The sequence below is a fragment of the Dendroctonus ponderosae genome, unplaced genomic scaffold, assembly GCF_020466585.1.
Source record: "Dendroctonus ponderosae isolate FM_Combo_2020 unplaced genomic scaffold, Dpon_F_20191213v2 Dpon_F_20191213_1, whole genome shotgun sequence".
Taxonomy (NCBI): Eukaryota; Metazoa; Arthropoda; class Insecta; order Coleoptera; family Curculionidae; genus Dendroctonus; species Dendroctonus ponderosae.
The window spans coordinates 59741619-59761816 of NW_026017110.1; the positions used below are offsets into that span (position 1 = coordinate 59741619).

General features: G+C 35.0%; 5 protein-coding genes and 1 long non-coding RNA gene across 9 annotated transcripts; 3 read left to right on the forward strand and 3 right to left on the reverse strand.

The window, feature by feature from the left end:
* Positions 1-682: 682 nt before the first annotated feature.
* Positions 683-5939, reverse strand: LOC109532940 (proclotting enzyme). The gene is made up of 7 exons (XM_019898089.2): positions 5750-5939; positions 2609-2889; positions 2062-2552; positions 1868-2003; positions 1602-1743; positions 1404-1549; positions 683-897 (listed from the first exon to the last, which is right to left on the reverse strand). The coding sequence occupies exons 1-7, from the start codon at positions 5844-5846 to the stop codon at positions 742-744; spliced, it is 1449 nt and encodes a 482-aa protein (XP_019753648.1). The 5' UTR covers positions 5847-5939; the 3' UTR covers positions 683-741.
* A 473-nt stretch (positions 5940-6412) lies between these two features.
* LOC109532853 lies at positions 6413-8714 on the forward strand. Of its 2 annotated transcripts, none has more exons than XM_019897919.2 (3): positions 6413-6707; positions 8186-8387; positions 8439-8714. In XM_019897919.2, the coding sequence occupies exons 1-3, from the start codon at positions 6618-6620 to the stop codon at positions 8627-8629; spliced, it is 483 nt and encodes a 160-aa protein (XP_019753478.2). In that variant the 5' UTR covers positions 6413-6617; the 3' UTR covers positions 8630-8714. The 2 variants fall into 2 exon arrangements, with proteins under 2 accessions (XP_019753478.2, XP_019753479.2); XM_019897920.2 differs by having other exon boundaries at positions 8186-8381.
* A 984-nt stretch (positions 8715-9698) lies between these two features.
* Positions 9699-12964, forward strand: LOC109532891 (5'-nucleotidase domain-containing protein 3). Of its 2 annotated transcripts, none has more exons than XM_019898018.2 (9): positions 9699-9925; positions 10122-10297; positions 10604-10831; positions 10991-11125; positions 11179-11336; positions 11434-11620; positions 11672-11812; positions 11865-12016; positions 12380-12964. In XM_019898018.2, exons 1-9 carry the CDS (start codon positions 9772-9774, stop codon positions 12582-12584), a joined length of 1536 nt encoding a protein of 511 aa, XP_019753577.1. In that variant the 5' UTR covers positions 9699-9771; the 3' UTR covers positions 12585-12964. The 2 variants fall into 2 exon arrangements, with proteins under 2 accessions (XP_019753577.1, XP_019753576.1); XM_019898017.2 differs by having other exon boundaries at positions 9700-9925; positions 10979-11125.
* Positions 12965-13172: 208 nt separating this feature from the next.
* On the reverse strand, positions 13173-17760 carry LOC109532892 (polyadenylate-binding protein-interacting protein 2). The gene is made up of 4 exons (XM_019898019.2): positions 17586-17760; positions 17292-17477; positions 17003-17094; positions 13173-14969 (listed from the first exon to the last, which is right to left on the reverse strand). The coding sequence occupies exons 2-4, from the start codon at positions 17472-17474 to the stop codon at positions 14849-14851; spliced, it is 396 nt and encodes a 131-aa protein (XP_019753578.1). The 5' UTR covers positions 17475-17477; positions 17586-17760; the 3' UTR covers positions 13173-14848.
* Positions 17418-18568, forward strand: LOC125502667. Its single transcript, XR_007280434.1, has 2 exons — positions 17418-17503; positions 17910-18568. It is a non-coding gene; the product is annotated as an uncharacterized LOC125502667 (long non-coding RNA).
* LOC109532893 (putative SERF-like protein) lies at positions 18383-20182 on the reverse strand. 2 transcript variants are annotated; one of them, XR_002171466.2, is made up of 3 exons: positions 20007-20182; positions 19840-19945; positions 18383-19658 (listed from the first exon to the last, which is right to left on the reverse strand). XR_002171466.2 is itself a non-coding variant. In XM_019898020.1 (3 exons), the coding sequence occupies exons 1-3, from the start codon at positions 20011-20013 to the stop codon at positions 18652-18654; spliced, it is 180 nt and encodes a 59-aa protein (XP_019753579.1). In that variant the 5' UTR covers positions 20014-20174; the 3' UTR covers positions 18383-18651. The 2 variants fall into 2 exon arrangements, 1 of the variants encoding a protein (XP_019753579.1); XM_019898020.1 differs by having other exon boundaries at positions 18383-18718; positions 20007-20174.
* Between the last annotated feature and the right edge of the window lie 16 nt (positions 20183-20198).

Consider the following 20198-nt stretch of genomic DNA (forward strand, 5'->3'; position numbering starts at 1 on the left):
TGATGATTGACCTTATAGTCGAAGAAGCAAAAAAAAAATTGCCTAAATGGCGATTACAATTGATTTTCAAGGTTTCAAAAGCAAGGCTTTCAGCGTAAAATGTATTTTTTGTGTTGTTCCGAAGTTATTCCTGTAATTTACGATAGTTGTATGCAATAACGCACTGGAAAAAATCTGAGTTTAAGTGTAAATATCTAAATTATAAAACAGAGGGATTTTAGAATGTTTGATGTCTGTCTTTTATATAACTTTCCTTGCACCCATGTGTTGGTTTGAGTTTTCCGAAATCGTAAAAAATTCGCTATTTAATTAAAACTAAAAATCAGTAGGAGGGCGGTTTCAGTAAATTTCCTGAACAATAAATGTACGAACGGAAAAATCGGTGTTAAATTCCAATTTGAAATATGATTATTGACGCCCACTGTGTCTCAACATGTGGAAGAACAAAGATACATTGATTTTGTAGCGTTGAAGTGGGATTAAATTTCAGTCAATTGACTGAGACATATACAACACATTTATTGTCATTATCGCTCTTTCTTCTAATTAGGAAGAGCTTTTAGCTATTTTTATTAACAGGGAGCTATTGAGAGACACGCAGATGATCAGATGTTGAATCATCCCGTTTGGGTCGGTCAAGGTTTTTTTGACAGAGTATAATAATTAACTGAGGCTTTCAAGATAATATGGCAATTTTTTTATTGATTGAAATCACATAAATAAATCTTGCTACGTGCTAGTTTATTGTTTGAGGTTCTTGGTTATCCATGGTAAGAATTTTTCGACTCGAGTGTAAACTCCTGGATATTGGCCTTTGCCACAACCAATTCCCCAGGACACAATGCCCACTTGTGTCCATTTGCCACTGTTGACCATTAGAGGACCTCCTGAGTCCCCCTGAAAATGCAATAGGTACAATTCATTAAATTTTAGAAACAAACCGGCAAGAAGCTTGTTTATACATTTATTTAAAAAATCGTTTCAATCTTTGCAAGACTGCTGATGCCTGTTGTTAATCGGAAATTGTATATACTTTCCTGACTGTGTTTCAACTCTAAATCAAAATTAATTCCTGGGTTTCAGTCATTTATTGTCTTTATTTATCAATTAAAATACGTTTCGGTGTATTTTTCCACCATCATCAGTTTTTACGTGTAGCGTTGTTGCTGCTTTAAGCCTTGGCATACATTTGACTGTATGCCAAATAAATGACAGAAACACAGGAATTAATTTTGATTTGGAGTTAATCGGAAAGATTTTAACGCTAATTGCGGATTTATCGTGGGACTTGACGTGGGTTAAGCCCACCAGCAGTGCCGCATTTCATTAAAGCATTTGATTGCAGAAACCCCATCGAATTTAATTTGCCTAATCTCGGAACATCACTTATTGCGGAAGCTTACACTGCAAGAGTCTCTATTAGCCTGGCCAGCACATAGCATGTGGTCAACAATGCCCCCAGGGGCCGCATGGCCATATTTCTGCCTGCAATCGTTGTTACTCCAAATGGGAATGTTGACTTCCTGCAAAACCGCTGGCTGAGGCCCACCTGGAAAATACATTTTGTAACACACAATTTTTTTGTTTAAATGGAGGCCTACTCTCTCTTATGCTGCCCCATCCAATGACCGTGCCAGTTGATCCAGCCCAATCTCGTGCTCCGGCCGAAGGCAAACATACAGGCCTTATTACGGAACTAAAATCAACTGGGCTATCCAAAGTAAGAATCGCTATGTCATTGTACTAAAAGAGATGTAATTGCCAATATTTTCTGTTCTGATAGCGGGTTTGAGACGGGATTGAACCTCCTTTTATTTCCTGTCCCAAACCCGTTATCAGAATAGTTTGGGGGTAAAAAACTACTCACTAAAGTCCTGGAGTCAAATCCTCTGTGTCTCACCACCCGTTTGACTCGTTTTTCCACATGTTTCACCTCGGAATTGGTTTTAATGTTGTAGTCTCCTAATCGAACGGTTACGCGGGCAACATCCCAGGAACTCATGCTGCAGTTTAAGCAAAAAAAGTAGACCAAGACCTTGATTTCGGCGCATTAATACTTACTGAGCCACACAATGTGCAGCAGATAAAATGTGAATATTATCGATTAAAGACCCTCCACAAAACTGCCTGCCGCTGTTGAACAGAGCTGCAATCCAGGGCCACTCGTTAAGATCAGCGTTGTGTCCTCCGACAATTTTCCCCTGATCCTGGAACCCATTCTTAGCCCCACAAGCAGCCGTTCCAATATCATAAGAGGGTTTTGAGGTAGTTGTCTTTGTTGGCACTGGTTTATTGGGCTTCTTGGTGGTTCCCCTAGTGGTGATGATCAAGGATGGTTTGGTGGGGGCCTGGCCGATTGAGGGATTAGGAGGGTGGGTTGGAAGTGGAGGGATTGTGTGGTCTGGAGGATGAGTTGGCAATGGCGGGGGCCAGTTTGGAATTTTTGCATTTCCTGCCAATTGAGTCGAGTTGGAGTTTTCTTGGTCGTTTGTATCCTCACTAGCAGGTTGGGGGCTTGTTTCGGCTGGGCCGGAGCAGCAAACTCCAAAAAGCTACAAGGAAAACAATCCACAGTCATTTGGAAATTGGCCAAATTCTTTTAACTCGCCTGTCGCCCTTGCTCATTATAGTAGCTGCAGGTGTCGTACATCCCAAGAACCCAAGGATCCACATTGGGGAATTTCAAAAAAGGGTAACATTTTCGGAATGCTATGCAAGATCCTGGTTCTCCTCTATTAGTGTAGCATGATCCAGCAGAGGCCAAGAACGAAGGGCCAGAATTTTGAGTTATAGAAGGCGCGTAATTGATCAAGGGATAGCCAAAGACTGGCTGAAGCAGAAACTGCTTGGAATCACGCTTGAATTTCCACTCTGCTTTTGATTCTGGATCTAAAAGGCAAACACCACCTTTGCTTTAGTAGCAATGACTCGTTAAGTCACTTAAACGTGAGTCATAGTCATAAATAATTAATCCATTGTAACTGGTAAAGTGCAGCACTTTGCTGCTTGTATTTTTATTTTGATATTGTTCTTTACTTTGAGAACTGAAAAATATTTCTGCTAAATATTTTGAATGGTCAGCTTGAAAAAAACGAATAAATATGATAATGAATGTCGAGTCATTAAACCGACGCTCTCTTAAGACGGTATTTATAACGGTTATCTTTTTAAAGGTGCCTACCTATATGCAAATTGAGCCAGGATTATAAACCACAACATGTTTTACTTTTATTTCGATATTTATGTCATCAAAGTTAATTGGCACATTTGCTAATACAGTTCCACGAAACAGATATTATCATCTTTCGGACATCATTTTTTCATTTGCGTATCTAGATTAACGAACTTCATAAAAATGCTCTACCCATTGTAGTCTAATCTGATTTGGACTTTATGAATATTAATATGTCCGTTTCGATATAAATATCTAGCAAGTAGTTCACAATTCTGACCATGAACTATAAGACGTTTTTATATGGGAGGGGCTTGGTCACAAACCGGGAATTTATTGGTTCAAGCACTTGTAAGGCAAGTGTTAGAAATTGTTATGCAAGAAAAATGTTCGAATTTAAAATGGTGGTTTGTTAGCCACACTTCTTAGAAACATGGATTTTTATGGGGGAATTGAACTACTGTTTCAGCCAAACTCACTTATCTACGACTCAAAAGGACTTGGTTGGTTTCTTTATTCAGAAATTGGTGTTTTTAGTGCCAAATTTACTCACAGTTGTATCATCGGACAGCGGTTAAAATTGTTTACTTTCGTATGCGAGATTGTAATACAATTAGTATGCAATACCATTAAGAGAACTTGCAAGTTGCAGGTCCGAAGCAAGTAAAAATGCTATAAATTGGGATTTTCTGAGCCCTTTCTCAGAGCCGACCTGAGAAATGCATTTTTCGAATCCGATTCACAACGCGTTGCTTCAAACAAAGATGCCAAGTTTTACATCAAATATACTTTGTTGATTTTTTTTTTATGTTAATCAATTTTTTGAAAAATCAAAAATCTATTGTCCTTTGTGCATGTTGCAACTTGAATAAAAAATATTAATTTTCATTCTTTAATAGATCTTATTTCGTAGTGCTTCTTTTGGATATTCCGAGAATTAACAGGTGAAAATTTGCCCGAAATTGAACTGGTCAAAAATGTTCAATTTTCGGAAAAATTTCTGCGGAATTCGACCGGAAATTACCTTAACGACTTTACGACTTTAAAGGAAAATTGAATATTTTTATGGAATTTTGCTACCTCCGTCTGGTGCCGTACGCAGAAGTTGTCCGTTGGTTTTAGTTTTGGATTTAAAAGGTTTTTTGGAAACAAGTTTTTTTACATTTTTTTGCCCGACCATTTGATTGACGCGTTAAGATTGCTACTAGATACCTCTTGATCTACCGACTATTTCATCAAGAGCAACATTTTTCGCTAGGAGGCTTAGATTCAGAAAAAAAACTAAAGTGAATTTAGAGCAACCTGATTATGGCCGAATTTCTGCTTTTTTCACTTATTTATTGTCTTGGCTTATCCAAGACCTGCCTAGTGAAAATTTGCCTAAAATTCGGCTCAAAAAATGGAAAATTTATTTAAAAAAACCGTCAGTAGCCGGCTTATTGAGGACCTTACACATAAAATGAATATCAACTTTTTAGTTGAACACCTCTTGACCTGCCGGACGTTTGATCGAGAGCAACATTTGTCTCTAGAAAGCTTCAATTTGGAGAAAAACAAATAAATCTTGAGCAACTCTACAGCCTGAATGAATGAAATTTGGGATGTAGTGATTTATGTATTTTCACATCTCTGACTGGGCAAGGAAATCAATTGCAAGAGAATCAACATGTAGGTATATTTTCCTCTGCGCCACCCTGTATTCGATTGAAAAAAACAACACATTTGCTGCCAATATATTGAATTTTTCTATAATCCCATTGACAATGTATTGTCGCTTCATCAACCGGTCAATTGATGAGAAAATGTTTCAATTTATTAGCAAATACCTGTCTGAATCACTGCCAAGGTTGCAGCGAACGTTCACCTTCGCAGAAACAATGTTCTTTCATTATCGCACACGACGAAAAATTATGCAGAACTGATTGCTAATCGATCAAGTAAGTGATTCTTCATTAATGTTGGTGATTCTGATCACGATATTTTGTTAAGTGCATGGGCCCTAAATCTGGGCACCCAGGGAAGGAACCTTAACAAAAGGCTTCCGAGTTTTGCGAATTTTTCGCAAAATTCAAGGTTGTTAGTTTGAAATATAAATTTTCGAAACTACAGGTTTTTCATTGCGGAAGTGAAATTTGCGCCTTTTTCTGGTGATGGTGAAATAAGAAAAACTGCCAATGCGAGACCAAAACATGATATATAAAACTAGCGGTTTCGCCAAGATTTCCTAGGTTTTTATCTGATATTTATGTTTCTGTGTCCCTTCGTTTGCTTCCTTCGTCCCTTCGTTTTTTTAGGCCGCCCTCTACTAATAAAATTCAATAGTGCTAAATTTCAATTAGAGGCAAAAATGCCAAAAAAATATTGGAAACATTTGGGCCATTTGCCGCTTTAGAAAATATTTTTTGTAGCTGAAGGCGTGAAGAGCGAACTCCTCACGCCTGAATATAGGCAAAAATAAACTAATTCGCTCTAGGGACCAAAGAATCATCCGCGTACCGAATTACAAAAATTTTTCGGGGATTCAAATTTTCGAAGCATCTAATTGAAGAAAAATCGCTTTTGAAATGAGCACCTTACCTTCCAGATCGATGACAACTGAATCTAAGTCATCAATGCAATGTGTAATTACAAGTTGCACTAACAAACACAAACAAACGTGTATCACACTTCCCATGTTTGTTTCATTTAATAAAAAGACGCTGCAGGATCTCACAACCGTTACTGCTATAGGTACTGTGACTGTAATACAAAGTGGCTTCTTTAAAACATACCTGATGAGTTGATGTCCCCTCTTAATCCAGCTCGAGAACCGGAGGACCAATTTGCAACAAGCGGCCTTAAGACGATTATCTGACATGGGAAATCTTTTAGGTAATAACACCTATTTCATTTCTTCGAACCACTAAAAAACTGTCGGGACCGGTCAAGTTGATATGAAAAAAAACCAAAGAGGAGTGCTTATCAAAGCAGTTTTGCGCACAAAGTCCGGGACCAGTAGCCTTTTTTAATATCGCTCTTTATTAAAGTATTATCCATCATCACACCAAATTACCTTAAAAATCCTACGATGGGCTTTGCTTTAATTATTCTTGTAGATGCGTAAAACGTCCGCATGACACAAACACATCCACTTAAACTAGGTTCATCTAGAAACACTAAACGATAAGAATTTTGCGCATTTTATTCCGACACTTTTTCTCAAACATCCATGACCTATAAATTACGCTCACATTGGAAAACGACGTTAATTATGTAAATGCCGCTGAACTAGTTATTTGTCTCAGTTTCGTTAATTAGCCGATATTCAAATGGGAATTAGATCTGCATTTTTCACACTGTAGGGGGTTGTTATTGTCGATCTCACCCCCAGAGATTTCGGCTTCTAATCAGTATAAAACGCAACTCACTCCAGAGGACTTCACATTCTATCAGCGCACATTCAAGCATGGGCTTCTCGGTAACTGTGATTTGTGTTGCAATTTTTTTTCTTATCCTACGGGCTAATCCATCAGCATCCATTGAACATGGAAATAACGTAAGTATTAATGCTATAAAATATATTTATTTATATAATTAATGAATTTAAAGCAATTTACCCCAGGCATTTTTATACTTTGATATGATGATCTACAGCGTGTGTGGATCGCTCCAATGATCCTACTATTTTAACTAGTTTACGAATATAACTGACTTCCTATTTTAGCCTATCACCTTTTTTCAAAAAAACATAAAATGTGGCTCTTTGCTTGTCGATTCAGAGCGTTTCTACCGAAAGACTCTAAACGCTGTAAAATTGAATTTTTACTCATTTTACCGAAGAAAGCCTTTTGTATGGAGGGTGAAAATTGGAAATCCACGTGGCTGATTTTGCATTTTTTCGGGGTTTCAAGAAATATCCGTGTAAATCTTCGACGGTTTTCAGACCAAATTTCAAACGGTTATTTCAAAACCCCTCTAACTTCTGGACCGATGCTTTTCAGGTTGCTTTAAGGAGAAAAGTTCACTCTATATAGAACAAACACTATAAATGAATAGCGAATTTTTTTACAATTTCTGGTAATTTTTCAAAAATCATCTAAAATGTCGTCTTTTGCTTACCGGTTCCAAGCGTTTCTACCGGAAAACTCTAAATACTGGAATGTTGCATTTTAACGAAGTTTGTAGAAGAAAGTCGTTTGTATAGATAGATGAAAATTGGAATCCTTGTGGCTGACTTTTCATTTTTGCGGGTCGTCAAGAAATGACCATGTCAATATTTCAACCATTTTCCGACTAATTTTTAGCCGCTTGTTTCAAAATACCTCTAAACCCAGGAACGTTGCATTTTAAGTGTTTCTAAGGAAAAAGTTACTGTATCAATGACGAACATCATACATGATTTTATTCTCATACATTTTACAATTTTTGGGAATTTTTCCAAGAGCATTTTAAATGTCGCCTTTTGCTTGCCGTTTCAAAGCGTTTTTACCGAAAGACTCTAAATTCTGGAAAATCACATTTTAGGTGTTTCTAAGGAAAAAGTTACTGTATCAATGACGAACATCATACATGATTTTATTCTCATACATTTTACAATTTTTGGGAATTTTTCCAAGAGCATTTGAAATATCGCCTTTTGCTTGCCGTTTCAAAGCTTTTTTACCGAAAGACTCTAAATTCTGGAAAATTGCATTTGAAATCGTTTAACTGAGGAAAGTCCGTTAAACAGCGATAATTAGAGAAACCATGAGAAAATACCATTTTCTCAAAAAACACTCAATTTATGATGGACGCTTTGCAAAAAAAGTTGCTACTGTTCATTGTACTTTCCAAAAAAAGTTGCTAAGATATAATTAGCTTCCATAGATCCATATTGGCTTGCAAATGACCAGGTAAAGCAGAATCTGATTTCCCAAGTGATTTGAGACTGCTGCCAATAATCCAGAACATTCTGTTAAAAATAAAGCCCAACTGTTTTCTGTTGGTAAAAGTTATGTCATAGAAATTAATGAAAATACATTTAATCCTCTACAGATTAACGGCGACCCATCAGAAACTGAAATCAATTCAAGAGGAAGCAGTCTAAGCCAGGAAAACTACTCACCCGCGTGGATGGATCGAAAGTTCGGAAAGCAAAAAATTAACGACTTACTGAGAGACAAGAATAAAATGGTCCATATTCTCGAAACTTTGGATGAATATCTGTGCTCTATTTTCACGGGGAATGATGGTACCGGTGAGCTTTTTTCGCCAATGTGTTCTAGAGGGTGAATTTTTCAAATTACAGGAATGCAGAAGCGCGATGGGCACCTCTACTATACACCCCGATTAGGACGCAATGTGGAGGATGTTGATAATGCAAGAGATATTTCACTTACTGATGGATCTTCCTTTTCAACTTCACGACGCAGTAGAAGACCTCATGGTAGCTCCTATTCGCCTCGTCTAGGGCGGGATGAGTCAGGGATTTATCTATGAGGACCACAGTGAATATTTATAAATTTATTAAGTTATTGCCTGGATAGAATTAGTAGATCTTAATAAAAAGCATTCAATATTTAAATTGCCTTTCTAATATATTTTTATAACACAACCACCCTCAAAAAGTCTTTGGTTTACATTTTTTTTAATTAGTGAAAAAACTTGTCTTACTTTCGAAATATTTTTTATGAGTATTTTGCCTCAAAAATTTTCCCTTTTAAAAATACCGAACTTCCTCGAGTCTTTTATTGCAGATTGATAAATAGTGCACTTATTTCACAATAAAGACCGGATTCTTTATCAAAAGATACAAAACATAGAAAAGAACTATTAATACATTTTTAACAAGGCTAAAGAAGATAAATGCCTAAAAAAAATTCTCTGAGTTTTCGTTGTTTCACAAGAGATTTTTTATTCATTTTTTTGCCTTGTCAAAATAATTATAAATGTATTATTTTTAGGTATGTTTTGTGAACGAGAGCAGATTTTCTCTTACATCTTGATCGTGCTACATTCGTATTTTATATTCGTTCTTTATTGTGAAATAAGAGCGCTTTTTAGCAATCTGTAATAGAAAACGTGAGGAAACTCAATATTTTCAAGACAAAAATTTTGGGGCGCAATTCCCACCAAAAAGGTTTTGAAAATATGAATCCGCCATATAGAACTTTTTAACTAATTAGAAATGAAGAGCCTAATTATGCAATTTGATACAAGTTTTCGCGCAAAATTGCTCGCAGATGACACACAAACAATTTTCTTTGCTTGCGGTTTATATTCTATGGCGATCTGCGTGATACTCTTTATATTATGTGGAAATCGCCATGAAGCTGGTTCCTATTTTTACAATTGTTGTCCAACGGCCAGTACATTAAGGTATTTTCCAAATTTCAATAGCCAGGAACCAGGTTAGTTAAATTTGCTATTTCCTATCAAAAGATTCCTGAACATCTTAACGAAGCTTTATTCCTAATCTTAAAAGGCTCCAATCCCAAACTGTACGGCTTTAATCTATAGATTAGTACAATGTTGCTTGATTCGTACACTATAACAGCATAGTTTTGATTTAGAATTTAGATCAAATCTGTCAGATTTGTTTAGCGGTTGCGGTGCATTCAGTTCTAACCATAAAGTTTGGGATGTTTTTATGTAGAAAATTATGTAATAAATGCAGTTCTAAACTATGCCATAATTTGTTTAATAAGTATACGTTCAAGGCGCAAATATGTTGGAGGTTTCATTCAACTCGCAGGCTAGAAGAGGCCTATAAAGTAGTGAAAACCAAGTGCCAATGTAAGTATTGTCACATATTCATATTCATTTTCTCTGTGATAAGCTTTAATAGACCCTCATTAAAGTAATATAAATAATTGCAAGATACGAGGGGCATCACGTTGAGCATTAGGCATGTGTGTAGCAGAATTTACTGATATGAGCGTTTAGCTACCAAATGGTGCCTGGAATATTATCTATCGCACCGAATTTTTAGCAAAAAAATTGCCTCAAGATGTAAATCCCAAGGCTGTGTTTGCCTGTAATGAATTAGATCTGAAGGAAGTCAAAGTATATGGCTTTGACTATGATTACACTTTAGCATGCTATAAACCTTCTCTGGAGCATCTACTTTACAACTTAGGGAGACAAACCCTAATCGAACAGTACAAAGTAAGTCAAGTTTTTATGCAGAGTTTCTACAAATATGTTCGATTTAAAACCTGCGTAGTAAATTTGCCGTGAGCATAAATTTCCTGTGGAATGTTGTGCCGAAAGCATACCAAAATTCAGCAAATAGACTTTGAAATGTGCATCCCCTGGCACAAAATCAACTTTATTAAACTATTTTAATGATGAAAAATTTGCTATAAATAAATAGTTCTGTTCTATGCAATAAAGAAAACACTGGGTTTTTATTTTTGCCACACGTTTTCCTTCCTTCCGTTGTTCCTTTAAAGAATTATTGTGCACTTTCAGTATCCAACTGAAATATCTACCCTTGAATACCGACCGGGCTTCGCAGTTCGAGGGCTTCATTACGATGTGGAAAAAGGTGTTTTACTAAAATTAGACTCCTTCCTGCAAATTCAATTCGGCACCGTTTACAAAGGACTGAAAGCTCTGTCTAACGATGAAGTTCTTCACCTTTACAAGAATCGCATGATTCCTATAGCATACGTCGAAGGAAGTACCAGAAATTCTTCGGTAATTTTTTTTCGTTTGCAATTAGTTATCTAACCACCATTTGGCTTGGCTTAACACTGACTTAGCTAACACCTCGTACGTATTTCTTACTAACATCTCTCACAGTTTCCAGAACTTTTGACAAATGCTCTTATTCTTACGTTATAGTTGATATTACAGGATTCACATTCGAAGATGGTTCAGCTAGCGGACCTTTTTTCAGTTCCAGAAATGACACTGATCTGCAATGTAGCTGATTATTTCGAACGCAATCATATTGATTTTCATCCTGAAATTTTGTTTAGAGATATCAAGGTGGGTGCTATTTAGCAAAGTTAGGCTTAGCAAAACTGTCTTCTATTTTGCAGAGCTCCATTCGCAATTCCCATCCGGTCATGCATAAAGTTGTAGGACAGAATGTGGCCGAATATATTGAAACCAACAATAAAATGCGACCCTTTTTTGATAGGCTGGTCAACGCTGGAAAGAAACTGTTTTTAGTTACCAACAGTCCCTATCATTTTGTGTACGTACACAAAAAAAATTCGAAAAATTATTCCTCACTGTTAGGCAAATTTATCTTCACCAAAAAACTGCATGACAATGTGCTAATAATATTTCAGGAATAAAGGAATGGAGTTATTGGTTGGTCCGGACTGGAAAGATTATTTCGATGTGCTCATTGTCCAAGCGAGGAAACCGAGATTCTTTACAGATGTCTCGAGACCTATTCGTGTCTTTGATGAGCGCAGTGGAACACACATTTGGGACCGAGTTACTAAGCTCGAAAAAGGCATAATTTACTATGAGGTATATAATATATGAAGAAACCCCGAAAAAATGCTGATTTCTCAATTTAAGGGCACAGTAAAACAACTTCAAGAGCTAACGGGCTGGAAGGGCCATCAAGTTTTGTATTTTGGAGATCACCCATATAGTGATCTGGCTGATGTTACTCTAGAGCACGGTTGGAGGACTGGAGCTATTATTACCGAGCTAACGGTGAGGATTTTATTATATTATTAAAGTGTTCTTTATCGCCGTTTGCTTTCAGCATGAAATCGCTACTTTAAATAATCCCGAGTTCAAGAAAAACGCCAATTGGTTGCAAATGTTGACTCAATTAATAGAAGATCATCAAGATTGCGAAGACCCCGAAGAACAATTGGTTTTAGCCAAATGGATGGGCGAAAGAGATAAGCTGAGGTAAGGAATAAATTTATTGAATTACAGGTGCGCCTTGATTGATGCTGTTTCCTAATCACCCACTAAAGTTAACTAACTAAAATAGGAATAAAATTGCTTAATAAACCAAGAATTCCTATTCGGCGTACTTCATCCACAAGACTGGCATTCCTGAGGCAATTTATCAGCATTCTTAACCAGTTTTCGCTCATTTAAGTAACGTTCTACGATTATTTTTTACATGAGATTAACCCAACTACCGGTCGTAAACGCAAATGAGTTTTTTTAAACTAAAAACTCTATGTTTTATTTTTATGGCCTCTCGTCTAAAGCAGTTTTTACAAGAGATCGTTTAAACTCGTTACATATTTTTTGTTTTTTTAGACACGACATTAAATACGTTTTCAATAAACAATTTGGAAGCGTATTCAGGACATACCACAACCCAACCTATTTCTCTCGGAGGCTCTTTAGATTTGCCGATATTTACACTTCAAATCTAACTAATTTACTAAGCTATTCCGTAAACCATACGTTTTATCCTAGGCGAGGAGTCATGCCACATGAGTACATATCTTACTTTGTGTGAGGGATTCCCGCTGCCCACTTTAATTTACTAAATATTCATTATTCATCAAACTCATCCAATTGTTTAGTCTTCATTACTATAAAATCGGAGGTATAGATACATAGTTTCGCTCCTGAATTCGTTTAATTTATTTTGTTTATCAATTTTTTTTAAATTGTTTCTCTAATTGTGAGACATACACGTTATTATTTAGCAAAAGCTTTATTTATGCGCTTTTTGTATGTAACGTAATGAGGTATACATATTTCTTTCTGGAGCATCTATTATACATATTGCCTGTCGAAAGGGGATATAAAAGTATTTTTATGAAACTGTCCCTTTATACATAAATTAACCCCTCGACATGTAAATTGCAGACAATAAAATTTGGTAAATATTTATATATATTTTTAATACTCCCATCCATTCACTTTCACCGCTCTGCGTTTCACATCCAATTCGATATAACTAATGGATTTATTCGAAATTTGTATAATTGCCATGTACATTTTCGCCGCTATTAGATAATTCCAGTATCCAAGCAGGACTGAGTCACTAGATTTTCCAAGCTGTCTCAAACAGATAAAAATAAAGGAAAAAAAACTCCAATAATTGTTTGGTTTTGTTTATTCATTTCGCACACAAAAGTAAAAAATGAATTTTTTCTCAATAAGCCAGTTTTTTTAGACGTTATTTCCAAAAATTTTGTGTTTTTTTTTCAACTCACAGCCTCGCTATATCATACACAATGCATGATTGTGGCGGACGTGCTTACTAAATAATATTAGTATCTCACCTGGACTTTGTACAATCACAAATATAATTTTAGTGTTGAACCTGTACTACAGCAAAAACGACTCCCAAAAAGTTGTAGGTATGTTTGGCATTGCCTGAAATTTTCTGTTCTTTACAATGATCTGTGAGTTTTATTAAGTTTTACACGGAAGTTGTTTTTCTATGAGCTTAGGTGCGCTGTGCAACTCCTTAACTATTTCCTTATATACTAGACACTAAGACAAATCTTTAAGTATTTTTTTAAGACATTTCATTTCCAGTGTAAGATGAAAATCAAATATATATAATTTTTATACAGAATTCCAACAAGGTAGTGTACAATTTTAATTGCATGTATCCTGCCTTGTTAATTTGATTTTTAATTAAATGTAATATACTACAATATCCCCGTCATATCATTGTGTTAATCACTCTATAAAGTGATCCCATGTTAACAATTTTTCAAAATCCTTTATTTTCAAAAATTATTTAGAATTTACTAAAGGGGCTATTATTTAATAATTACAAGATATTCTAACTATTCAATTTATGCACCTACTAAAGATAATCAGTGATCTGCTCTTACACATTAACAAAAATATGATTCAAACATAGAGCTATAGACTTTTTAGTTAAAAAACGATACACCAGAAACCCAAGCTAAAACTATTACTTGTCGAAAATTCTATATAAATACATCATATTACGTCGAATATTTAGAACTGTAGAAAATATTGACATTCTAACTTTCTGGAAAAGTTCAATTGCATTTACAAAAAACAAGTATTTTATAGTTGTTACCCATTAAAGCAAGTACACTGGATGATTCCTAAAAGTACGCCCAAAACTATTGTTACAATAAGCAAATTGTTGTGAACAACGCCATAAGTATAAAGGGAAGAGAATCTATAAAACAATTCTTACTTGGGCATTCGATTAGGAATGAATCACACCAAGACTATCACAAACGAAATTAATATATGATTAGTTAGTTATGCCTCCTTCATAAAATGACATGTTGATCACATTTTTTTTGGTACAAAGAACCGATCAATAACTTAGACTAAAGGAGATTCTTAGTAAACGTCATGTGACTGCAATTGATCACAGATGCCCTATTTGCACTGTATGTGTAAAAACTAAATTTTGCTTATGTAAAAAGAACATAGTTCTGCCATAGAACTTAAAGTTCGATGGTCGTACTGGATCAGTACAATGTGACAATGCATAAAACAGGGCTAAAGGTAAAATTAAGTAGGTATAAATTAAAAAGTGTATCTAACGGCAGGATATTCTATATCGATCTAAGCATTGAACCATCCTTGACATCGTATTACGTATTGAAATATCTGGAATCGATCCTAAATTGATTCTTTTTGCTAATGTCTATTGGAAACAGGACGGCAACATTTTAAAATGATATAGAATAACAAAGCCAATAAATAACCGCATCCTAATCAAATCATTGTGTCAAAAGAACAATTATGTACATCAAGAAAATACCGAAACATTTAGGGTGAACGAGACATGACCGAAGTTTCTTCTAAAGGGGGTTCTCTCTGACTGGAAGGAACAAACTCAGCTGCTTCAGGGTTCAAACTTGAGGAAGTTACTGCACTTTCCTCCCCAGAACTAATAAAAACAAACTTGTTAACTTAAAATTATAAGTTTTGCATAAATCTATACTTTAAATACGCTTATTGTCGCAATTCAGTTTTTCCCGCGTGCCATTTAATTTTCCTTACTGTAATAACTTCCTGTATGCATAATAATGAACAACTGTTTGAGTAAAAATTAGCCCACTTTATCAATGAATCGTCATAATGCAGCAATTAAATATAATAGTTTATCGGTATATACTCAGGAGCTTAAGAGGTCAGACAACTGCTTTTTATATTGCAGCTTAGTAAATCAATGTACTTGAAGTGATACCTTGAATTTTAACAGGAATTTTACTGTATGTATGAGTGTATTAACCATGAAGATAAAACGTTTCAACTGTAGCGTGACTCGTTCGATATATAAATGATACATTAAGATTGATTTGTTATGGATTTGCAGGGACTTAAAATGCAGATAAAAAATTTAAAAAAAATAAATATGTATGTTCAAAGCTCATGGATATATTTCAACATTTTCAGGAGATCAATAGCTAAGAAAGTAGCATGTTTTGCGATAAAAGCAATGCCTGTTTCTGCAATTTTTGTTATTAGATCTATTGATCAAATTCTTTATTTGGTCGCTTTTTCTTCTTTACAAGCAGTTTAGTTACAGTATCTAGATAAAACTGAGGTCCATCCAACGGACTAAATTATTTCATTTGTGTTGTGGATGAATGCCGAGGTTTACCAGAATTTTTGTAAACCCAACACAGAAGCAGAACTGTTGATAAATGTGTTCGAATTTATGCCAAATTTAGGTCATATATTCTTTTAATCCCAGCGAAAAAATATGCACGCTGATTTTTTAATGTATAATTCAAGATTTTTAAAATAGGCCAGAGGCGTGCGAATACCAGCACTGACAAAATTAATATTTTAAATTCTCAATTATAAAACTTTCTTTACGAAAAATGCTTTCATTGGAAAAGCAAGAGTTCCATATTTATGAGTAAATATATTGACCTGAATAATAAACTGCTTATGCCAGAGAAAACTAATTACTTAAAATAATTTTTCATTGGAAATTAATGCACAAAATGGTCTTCGCTTCTATTGACATTCATATAGTTGTTAAAAAATTACATTTTCCTTACAAAAATACATCTGATAGATCTCCACAAAATGTTAAAATATCTCCTGTTTATATCGCAATCTAGGTTTTTTTGGACCCAGAATTCCTTGTTTTCATCATTCGATAGTAATAAATCGGTTATTCCTGGACACCCCGTATAGATGCCAACCCTGATTGCATTATAGAAATTCATACAAAGCGCGCATAACATAACAAGATTGAGAACAAATGAAACGCGTTGTGAATTTCAAAGGGAAATTCTTAGACTCAATTTTATAAGAAAAACAATTTTTGATAAAAAATTTACTGCTGAATGCATTTCCAACCTTTCATGGTACAAAACTTTATGTTCAGTTTAAATCCATACTGAATTTGTACAGACAAGAGAATGTCAAGAAAATAATAATTCCATAATCCCTTTAAGCGTTTTTTTATATAGAAATTTTGAAGAACAAGCAAATATATCGTAAGGCATAAAAGGCGGTTTATCTATATTTAAAATTACAACGATCATAAATATTAATGCATCAATCCGAAGCAAGCCACATGTTTTCGTCGAACGAGCTCCCAAATCTTTATAATGCATGTTATGTATTCTGATATTTGTAAACATGCTTGATATCAGAAACGGCCCGAGTATTCGTATCTCGATAACGAAAGTGTTTGTTTATACGGGATACATAATCGTACAAGTCCAGCGAAGATATTGTAAGATTGTTTACGTGCAGCGAATAACGAAATCATTGGATTATTTTGATAATATTTACTTTGTTTATTTTTAATTACCTACGTTTTTGAAAAATTGCCAGACGAGAATTATTACCTTTCTGAGAATACATTTTGGATCTTAATCCATGATTATTGTTTTCTGGGACTGATATATAATTGCGTTATATTGATCAAGCAAACAAGAAAGGTACTGAAGTACTCACCCTGCTTCTGAGGAGTTGGGGTAGGTATTCACCGTGCTCATGAAAGCAATGCATTCCTCCATAAGGGCTTCTTCCTCCAATCTCTGCATTACCTGAAAGACGAAAACACTAATAGTTTCAAGGAAATTAGAAAAGAACGTTTTGAAACCTACTTAGACTTGCCCAGACACCTCAGGGTCTTGAGCAAGGTTTCATTTATTATATGACCTGCAAAAACGTGTTGGGCAAGTACAGTCCCAGCCAAACCAATTAACATCTCCTTCATTGAAGAAACTCATTTATAACGTACCTCTTTATCAAATTCTTCTTCATTTTCCATCCACATGTATTCAGAAAAATCATTTTCCGGAGGTTCATCAAAATCTTCGACCGTAGTATTATCAATTTCGTCTGTGGTAATCGACAAAGAGTTTTCCTCATACTCGTAGATTCCATTATCGGTAGTTTCATCTATTGTGGGTGGCATTTTCATAGCCTAAAAGGAGTATAAGGTCAATTTTGGTAAGCCTATTCCACCATTTTAGAAGAATATTTATTGTGTTTTCTCAGAGGCACATTTCAGCTTCTAGCGACTTAAACTTACCTTTGCTATCCAATAGTATCACGAAAGTGCTAAAGCTTGAAATTTCGGGTTCGCCAGAACCAAGAATTATCACCAAAATATGCTTTTTTTTTGTTAAATCGCAATAAAAACACCTTCTGTTGTCAACAAGCACGTAAACGAAACGAATATAACGGCAATGTTGCCAGCCTAGACTAAATGATGCCCCACAAGCTGCGATTTAGAAATCTACGACCTTTGTTTTGCTGACGTTAGCAGGCGGAATGGGGACAAGTTTTGTTTATTTTTAGGCACTTAAAGCTGGATGGGAAACGGAAAAAATAATTTAGTGTCGTTTTTTTTCAGTAAAATATGGAACAAGGCGGCTGGAAATGGAAAATAGCAAATCCCGCTAGTTGAGGAAAACAGCCACAATGGGCAATGTTGCTTGCACGGTTTCAATGCCAAATGGAAATACGACTGCTGTTGGTCCTTGTTTAATCCATAGCAGCTGCAAAAGATCGACAACATGGGGTTGCTTTCACTTTTGATTGGGCCTCAAAAATGATTAATATGGAGGTTTGGTTTGACTGAAGATAATTTTTTCTCGTTAAAGTATTCAATTTTTCTTTATACCAATCGCCTAAAATCTGATTGAAACCTAATATTATACAGTAGTCATACCAATGATTTCCCATTGAGGAAATTTGGAATTTTTCGATAAAACTTCATTTGAGTTAAAGATAATTTTTTTCTGTATTTGTGTTCAGACTTCGAAAAACGTATGCTAAACAGCGGCTATGCAAAGCGTTTCCATCCAATTTTAAATAAAATACACATTTAATTCAAAAAATTTGCTTATTTTATTTTTATTACAAATGGACAATTGTTAATATACTATTTCTATAACGCATATACATTTAACGGCGTACAAATGAAATAATTCAAGAAACAATATATTCAATCGGTTACAAAAACAATATATGTATTCAATCGGCGACAGAAACCAAGATATACAAACGAAATCTAAATACAATCGTAGTAACAATTTGCTTTGTAGTTTCTATAATAAAAAGAGTTCAATTAAGTCTTAAACTAAAGTTAAGTGTTATTTGCATGACGGTTGTTTTACTTCTTCTTTTTTCTTCTGTTTTTCACGCATTACTTCTGCATCTCTGAAAGTGAAAAAAGTGTGTTACGACATTCTCGCATGTACGTCTGGACAATGGTAATTACTCAACATGAAAATATTTGAATTTCAAGCTTATACATCTGAATAATTGCGGCCACATCCTATTTCCGGGATACTGATGTATGATGATTTGGCCACTCAACTCGAGTTCCATAAAAACTAACATTGAATGTTAACATTTATAAATTTGAAAGTGAAATGAAAAGTGCATAATCTATTAACTTTTGTTGCTTATTATCATTTACACATTACACACTGATTGTTAAAACGCGGTTTCTCGAGAATATTAGCTATTGAATATGTACTTTCGAGTTTTGTTTCTCAACATTAAATAACTAATTTATTTATAATTTACAAACAGCTCTATAAGTCTGACACCAATAATGAATCACGCGATATCCAAGGTGGTCTAGTCTCTCAGAGCAGATTTGTTATGTGCCTAGTGTGTAATAAAATATGCCATAAACTCTATTGGAAGAATGCTTCATTAAAGAAATATTGACTGTTAAAGTTTAGTAAAACCCTAAATTGATCAATTGTTCTCACTGTTCATTCTCACAAATAAATTTGGACTTACAGAACATACAGCCTTTGCAATTTCTTTATCAAAAAGTATACAGGGTGGACTAGTTGTGAGTCCACCAATTGAGTTTAACAATTAACAAGATAGTAAAAAACAAAGAAGAATGACAGACTGAAAGAATGGACACTTAACACCAATTAATAATATCAATTTTTTTCTGCTTTGGTCCCCGTGCATATTTTATTGATAAGCATTCTAATGGCGTAGTTTAGATTGTGTTTTTCGTTCCTTTCAGCACAAATAATCTCAAGCACCAAACGTTTAGTAATTGTTTTCCAAAGTGACATGCACTTGAAATATATTCCCATCCGCCTTATCTTCGCTGCTTGGGTTTAGGTATCTAGAAATTAACAAAATCATATTGATGGACCTGGAAAAAATAGTACTCTTTGGGTTCGCTGAAACGACTCCATAAATAGTTTTCAGACGATTAACGAAATACAATGCTGGTGACGTTTTTCTATGTGTGTTTGAATGTGCATTCTGACACATTCCTGTACCTTTTCAACCAGTTTACTTACCTAAATTTTCTTTGTTCTACCGTTAGGCCGTCGTTCTTCTTGCCCCTGCCCTGCTCTTGCTGCTTCTTTTGGTTTTTTGCCCTGGCGAGGTCACGTTGATTTCCACCTATGAAGCAAGGGAAAAGCTTAGTAAAAGGATATTTTTTCAAACAGAACTTCCAACTTACGAGTCATTTTTTCAAACTAGTTGTAAAAACGTATACAACAGCTAAAAAATTAATAAACAGGCTTCCGAAGGCCGCAGCCTTTTCAAGAATTTGTCGACGATACTTCTACTCGCTTAAACTAAAATAATTCAATACGAAGTGGAAAATTGCTAGAAACTCAATGTTGCCAATGTAAATCTACACGGTATAAAC